The sequence below is a fragment of the Alosa sapidissima genome, chromosome 5 (assembly GCF_018492685.1).
Source record: "Alosa sapidissima isolate fAloSap1 chromosome 5, fAloSap1.pri, whole genome shotgun sequence".
NCBI lineage: Eukaryota > Metazoa > Chordata > Actinopteri > Clupeiformes > Clupeidae > Alosa > Alosa sapidissima.
In genome coordinates, this window is record NC_055961.1 from 135001 (window position 1) to 142500 (window position 7500).

Consider the following 7500-nt stretch of genomic DNA (forward strand, 5'->3'; position numbering starts at 1 on the left):
TTTCCTGGGACACTTGGAAGGATTGAAGAGGATTTTCTTGCCTGCAGCACCCACCCTGGCAGTCAGCGCTTGGGCTGAGGTGGGGGTTTATATGCTGAGGTGAGAAGCTTCTAGGATGTGCTCGCTACGGCAGCACACCTACTAAAATTGGATCGATACAGAGAAGATTAGCATGGCCCCTGCGCAAAGGAAACTTACGGTTCTGCGATGTTGGCCCCGACGGCGGCGTAAGCCGCCGTCCCGTGCCCGGGAGCGCACGGCCGCCTGCCTACCGCTTTCCTAGACCTAGCCCCGCAGCCCTGCCTAATTTTGGATTAAACAATGCCCTCTAAGTATTTATCCCGAATAAATGTAGTGAAAAATGGGACGCAAGGCCGTTTGCGGCCATACAAATGAGACAAATAAGACACGCGTGTCAATCAAAGGTTACGTCAGGGTACACAGACGACCGGTTAAAGGGCCAGTGTTGATTTCTCCCATCAAAGCATTTATGAACATGCTTTTTATGCCATTTGTCTATTTGTTTCAAAACCCACATATTTCAATTAAACTGTAATTGTGACAAAGGCTTTATTTCAACCATCTTTTATGGTGTGTTAATGTATTAATTGTTTATTTAAACATGGCTTTATTTCAACCAGCTTTTATAGTGTGTTCATTTATTGATTATTTATTAAAGCATGGCTTTGTTTCAACCAGCTTTTATAGTGTGTTAATTTATTGATTGTTTATTAAAGCATGGCTTTATTTCAACCAGCTTTTATGTTGTTTTCTTCCACATAAAGTGAAGAGATAGTCTTTAGGCAATTAATTTAATTAATTTGTAGCATTAAAACAATAAAAACACAAACAGTAAGACTGTAACTAGAAATTAATATATAAAAAACTATTGACTATAAAAAAAAAAGAGTATTTACATATTTACAAGAGTGTTTTTCTCAGGTCCCCCTTCATATTGTCTCAGTGTGGTTAAAAGAAATGTTGCACCTGTATTTGTACTTTGTCAGTGAAGGGAGCTGGACACACCTCTGGGAGACCGTCTGGCGTGTGGCTACTCTGCCTTATTGTTTTAGCTTGATGGGCCATCATGATGGACAAAAGGCCTGGACGGCCATCGCGAGAGACAAAAGAGGCCAAGTGTGAAGTGTGTAAGTGTGAAGTGTGTGGCTGCAGTAGCAGTAAAGTTATGTTGTAACTGACTTAAAGCCATAAAATATAAATAAAGAGGAGAAGTTTGGTTTAAGAACAATAAAATTATTTATTAAAATAATAAAAACTATAAACATGTCAGGGTGGTGGGAGTGGCCCCTCGCGCTCTCGCCGCTTTAGTTCTTGGAGCCACTGCTCCACTGTTCCCCCGTCGGCCCGGGCGCAAAAGGTCTCCCGTTTGTAGCGGCTGTGGCCGTACTCCCGGGTCTTCGGCTGGCCACAGCGCCTGCACTGAAATCGGGAGACCTTTTTGAAGGGCTTGAGGAAGAGCCCTTCCTCCCGGGCACGACGCTCCTGCTCTGCCTGGACCTTGTGCCTCCAGGCAGTAGAGCGGGGGATGGCTCCAGCGATGGCGATTGCTGGAGCGGCGGCTGGAGCAGTGGCTGCGGCGATGCTGGACGAGGGAGCCTGCGTGTCACTGGCGGACGGGGTGGTGTCCATGGCGGACGGGGTGGTGTCCATGGCTGAGGAGGAGGAGGATGTGGCACTTTGGAGGGCGGCGATGATGTCATACAGCTCAGGGGCCAGCGGCCCCCGGATGGTGGCAGCCAGACCAGAGGCGTCCGCGGGCAGGCGGTGCTGGAGGGGCTGGTCTGGCTGTTGGGGCTGCTGCAGCAGAGTCCGTGGGGCAGGCAGGGGCTCCGCTGCAGTCTGGGGAGCGCTGGGCCCTGGGACTGCGATGGCGATGGTGTCCCGCATCATCGCCTTGCTCCTCTGGTTGTGCCTTACAAGAAATAAAAAAAAAGGCAGAAAAAAAGACATTATTAATCACAACAAAGCTATAAATCATTATCAACATCAGTGCTTGACTTACCACATCGACAGGGTCCGCTGATTTACATCAAACAACTGGATCCGGGTGCTCGCCATGAGGGCAGGACAGTTGACCACGTTGTCCTGGATCTGCTTATAGTCCCTCATGACGGCACCCCAGCGGTTGATGCGGACCCCGGCGAGCGTCGTGCCCTCGTGGCTGTGTACGCGGCACAGCTCCAGCATGATGGCTTCGACAAGCCTGCTGGCTTTAGGAGACTGTGCCGCTCCCGCCCCCTGACCCAGGACGACACTGGAGAGAGGGAGAGCGAAAGTGTTAGTGACTGACTATAGCAGGCTCTAAAAAAACTAAATTATTAATGCAGTGACTGCTTACCGCTTCACACTGTCCACCCCTGGCGTGTGAGCGTGCCTGTTGCTGGTCTTAAAGCGGCCTTTGACCAGCTTGTCCTGGTGGCGGGGGGGGAAGGTCACCGACGCCTTGTCACGGTCCGCCAGCTTGTCCCAGAGAGCGACCACCTCTCTGGATTGACGCTGTGTGACGAAGGCGTGGTGACGCAGCTCCACGAGGGCATGGGCCAGGGCCACCACGTGATGGTAGCCGAGGTGACCGTCTGGCCCAACGACGTCCTGAAAGAAAGCACAACACACAAGACACAGCACATGAGCAAACACAGCAAGCATACAACCTCGGAATATGAAATGTTAGAAGGCAGCTGTGCACTCACTTCCTCCTCCTCCTCAACCGGCTGCACCTCCATCCTGTCGTCGCCGGGGGGTGGGTGGGGTGGGTGGGGGGGTCCCGACTGGGATGACGAGGCCTCTCCGACTCTGTGGGGCTCCTGGAGGAGAGCGCTGTGGTAGGCGAGGAGACTGATCTCCTCTGGCTCCTCCTCCTCCTCCTCTTCCTGGAAGCCCTCATCAGTGTCAGTGCCGTCCTCCTCCTCGGCCTCGTCTGTCCCATCCGGAGCGTCGGGATCCCCCAGATCCTGCAGCACAGCGTTTGTCTGGGAGTACAGGTACTCCACCCCTAAGAGTTCCCCTGCAGAGAGAGAGAGAGAGAGAGAGAGAGAGAGAGAGGGAGGGAAAGACACACGCACACATTAGCAGATGCCACAAGACAGCAGCAGCAGCAAACACTGTCTGTCGCTGATCTCTCTGTACCTGTGTACTCCCTGGGCTCCGTGTAGGATTCAACCAGCGTGACCCCCTTGAACTCCTGGGCCAGCTGGTTGAAGCTGTGCTGCAGTTGGGCACTGTAGCAACGCAGCGCCGCACGTTGTCCTCCCTCGACTGCCGCTCTGCCGCGGTCCTCGTTCCACCGCACCAGGCCCTCCAGCAGGTACACCTGAAAGTGGACATCACTTGCAGTTGTACCTGGAAAACATAAAAAAAAACATGGGGGGGAGAGAGCAAAGAGTTAGTGAAAAGCAAAAACACAAAACAACAACAACACATGTAAATGTGGTGAAAAAAGATTTACCTGGTATGAAGCGGCACTGGTGCAGGTGGAAGGACTCCAGGGAAGTGGAGCCTCGTGCACACCTGAAGACGGGGAGCCTCACACCACCCTTGGTGACCTCACCCGTCTTGGTGTACAGCTCCACCCCCTCTGGGTCCTGGATGCAGTCGAGGTGGCGGCGCTGCGTGCTCCAGATCTCCTCCATGCGGGCGCGGTCGATCAATGGGACGCCCATGGTGTCCGTCAGCCCCGAGAAAGTGTCCAGCACCTCCCGGAGGAGCCGCTCTGTCTCCGCCGCACCCCTCGTACGGCGGCGACAATGGCGAGCGAGCTCCTTGGCTGACAGTTTGATGTGGGCGTCCCGCCCCTCCACGGACTGCTTGGCCTCTCTCAAGCGGGCGACGTCCTCGTCGTCCCACTCGAAAATGGCGAAGGATAGCCTCGCCATGAAGAGGCCATAGAGCTGGTGGCTGTCTGTGGTGACACCCCTCGCGAAGCGTCGCATGAGGTGCCACACGTCAAGCCTGACCACCAGCTCGTGCCACTCGTGGTACATCTTGTGCACTGCCGATGTTCCCACGGTGACACAGCAGTCCCGGTCAACGTACATGACCTTTGGAGGGGCCTTTCCGGCTTTGCGGTACCGCTCCATCAGGCCGGCCGCCATGTTGGTCAGTCCGTCCCCCTCGGCTGCAGTGAGGACGGACACGAGTACCTGCCCGTACTCGTTGCCAACATTGGTTACCCAGGCGGCCGAGCCAGCGGCACCGCCCGCAAGCTTATTGGCGATCTGCAAGACACAGCGCAAACACACAGTTAGACACACGGCACACCACAGTAACATTATACAAGGTAACGGCACAGTGGAGAGAGAAATCTCACCTTCTTCGTGGAGTCCATCTTAAGAAGATCGCCAAAAATGGACGTCACTCTGGCCCTGGTCTCGTCCAGCCTGGTCATGGCTTCACGGACGTAGACCCCGCCGAGCCAGGTGAGTCCGGGCACCTTGATGATGTCCGGGAGCGACACCTCCTGTGGTGCCGCTCCAGGTGCCCTCAGCTTGCGGAGCACGGAAAGATATTGGATCGACCGCGCCATCCACTCCCTGGTGTGCTGCTCCACCAGGGAGGCGCGGAGGCGAGCCACACCGTTGCCCAAGGTGCGCTCCTTTAGCAGCCCAATCACCGCTCTGTCGCAGGACAACCTGTGATGGAAACAGAACACAGAGAATACAGACAAATATAGTTAAGTACAGAGAACAATCAACAGAAAAAAAAGCATGTTGAGTGAATGTTAAATGACTTAAAGTGACATACTTGTACGTCAGAACAGCTGGAAATTGTTCGCGATGCGCGATGTCCAGCTGCTCCAAGATGTCCTGCGACCAGCCCGCGACCTTCTTGTGACAGGAGGGGCACTGAAGGTACTCTGTACCCATGTGGTACCACCCACTCCTGTCCAGGACCCTCCGGACGGTCCTGTATAGTCCAGCGCCCATTAGTTTGCGCCCACAGGCAGGGCACGTCAGGTGGTATGCCCACATCCTGTAGGGCATCCACAGAAAGAATGGGCGCTGGAAGAAGGCGTGGGCTGTGGCGGGGGGCTGCGTGTAGAGGGGCCGGGCGCCTGGTGGATACCACCACAGCTTCAGCTGTGTCGTGAGGGCAACCTTCCCATCGGCTGCCCTCCGGAACAGCGCCCGGCCCACCCACTCCTGCTGCTCTTCAGGCAGCGTCTGCCTCCAGCTGAGGGGAAGCAGCTGAAACACACACAGCAGACAGCAGAGACACACAGTTAGTGAGCTGAATGTGCAGCAGACAAACACACACAAACACACACATCACACACCCTCACAATATACATACACACATCATACATACCTCTTTGCCGGAGGCAGTCTGCTGAAGAGCCACCACTCCTGGTCCTTCCAGTGGCTGCTGAGAGGAGGAGAGAGAGGAAGAGGGGACCACGGCTGGTGGGGCGGCTGGTGGGGCGTCCCTGTACGTGCCTGACAACACATATCAGCATTAGTACTTGCATTACACATGCATTACAAGTGTATTTACAATAAAATGTATACTTACGGGGAGGGAGAGAGTCGACCTCGAAGGCGGCAGCAAGCAGTTCAGTGTCGCTCGGGTCCGAGGAGGAGGCGCCTGGAGGCAAAGAATAACATGATGAAGCACTGGTGTGTTGTGAAAAGCACCTCACAGGCTGTTTTGTAGACGGTGCTGTTACCTGGTGGTGGGAGGACATGTGCTGGCTCAGGTGCGGTCTTGGGCTCCTTGTCCCGAGCCAGCACATACATTTTCAGGGCCTCCATCCTGGACCGAGCTCCCACCTTCTGCTTGCGTATCCATGCCACGTAGCTGTAACAGAGCAAAGGGGGGAAAACACACAAAATCAGCAAAAACACACACACACACACACACAATCAACACACACAACAACACAACAATCAAAATCAACACACACACTACTTACGTTCGACTCTCTTGGTCCCGCGCGTCATACAGGGACTTTAAGGTGCGATGGCTGTGCGCACCAAACCCCACCAGCGTGTCGCCCAGCCCCGCCCCTGCAGACAAGGAGCCCTCGCACAACCTACGCCTGGCGACGGCCGTCACCATGGGTGGGTACAACCCGGCGTAGGAGGCAAGGGCGTCCTTGTTGAGCATCTGGGGCGTAGTTGTGGTGTCCCCTCCCTCTCTCTCCTTCTGGTGGGACGCCAAGATCTTGACGGCGAACCCCACGTTGTTGCTCAGCAGCCACTGGAAGGTTTGGCCGCGGTGCTGGCCGATCTGGAGCTCACTTTCGGCCAGCACCGCTTGCTCGCTGAGGTCCCCGTGTTTCGCCCAGGCTCTTGCCCTCGCCTCGGCTCGAACCACATCGGCCCTCTTCACCTGCCCGCCACTGGCAGAGCCCTGCTTGACAAAAATTTCAGCGGCTGCAGAGGGCCGAAGGGTGAGCTCAGAGGACGAGGGCTCAAAGCGAAACACGGGGTGGAAAGACATTGTCTGAAAGATAAGAAGAAACAAAACACTTCACTGACTTCACAATTGTACTTTTAATACACATTACCTGTTTGCCTCCCCTGGGGTGTTGGGATAATACTGTTAATATCAATGTTAATGTCAGGATATCAGCCCATTAGGGGTGTTGGGATAATACTTTCAATGTCAATGATAATATTAGGATATCAGACCATTAGGTTTTACAGTAGCTGGACAGTGACCTATTGCCCTGCCCCCCCACCCATTAACGTTAACTTAACATACCGCCAAAGGAACATAGCGGTTGCGTTTTAATCACAAAATACACAGATTTACACTTCGAATTTCGTTACAGCATTTATATCACAGCTACCCAAGGGTCTAAGAAAGTTAAAAACGTCGTCCGATTATAGTTTTATGGTTTATTCCGAACTGTACACGTCTCGTTAGGAGGCTGTGTTTTCCATTCATTCCTATTGGAAACGATTGCGGTTACACTTTAAACATAAAATGTGTGTATTTAAGCTTCGAATTTCGTTACAACATTTATATCACAGCTTACAAAGACCGTTTTTTTTACAAAGACCGTTTTCAGATCTTAGTTTTATGCATATTTCGCTTTTTTTCTTGTCACGATTTGACAGATACATTAAAGTCATTTAAATGGTAATGACATGCTAATCGCAATATAAAGTTTGTTTAAACTTTGCAGAATATTAAGCTGTTTTAATACTGATTGTAATTGCTGTTATGAAGACAAAAAGACATAACTTACGTGCAGTGAAACTTCTTTCCTTGCTGAATGAATGAAATGAATGACCGGGAGTGCGTCCGTGAATTTCCAAAATCCAAAATCCAATCAGAGCAGAATTTAGTAGAACAGGCCAATGAAACATTGCGAGGTTTTGGTAGGGCGGGACATACAAATAGAACAAGCCAATAAACATTCACTCATGGTTATGGTTATGATATATAGCAGATGCTTGTCCAAAGCTACATAGAAAATAACAAAACAAAGTGAAATTTAACAGTAAACGATTTAAAAAGTTGGTAATACTACAT

General features: G+C 52.3%; 1 protein-coding gene and 1 pseudogene across 1 annotated transcript; one reads left to right on the forward strand and one right to left on the reverse strand.

The window, feature by feature from the left end:
* The first annotated feature begins 117 nt into the window (after nucleotides 1–117).
* Nucleotides 118–191, forward strand: LOC121710172 (annotated as a pseudogene).
* Nucleotides 192–1287: 1096 nt separating this feature from the next.
* LOC121708916 lies at nucleotides 1288–7265 on the reverse strand. The gene is made up of 13 exons (XM_042091875.1): nucleotides 7214–7265; nucleotides 5930–6462; nucleotides 5684–5814; nucleotides 5530–5601; nucleotides 5326–5453; nucleotides 4762–5204; nucleotides 4328–4649; nucleotides 3467–4235; nucleotides 3148–3360; nucleotides 2712–3025; nucleotides 2360–2613; nucleotides 2024–2275; nucleotides 1288–1933 (listed from the first exon to the last, which is right to left on the reverse strand). The coding sequence occupies exons 2-13, from the start codon at nucleotides 6457–6459 to the stop codon at nucleotides 1288–1290; spliced, it is 4074 nt and encodes a 1357-aa protein (XP_041947809.1). The 5' UTR covers nucleotides 6460–6462; nucleotides 7214–7265.
* Between the last annotated feature and the right edge of the window lie 235 nt (nucleotides 7266–7500).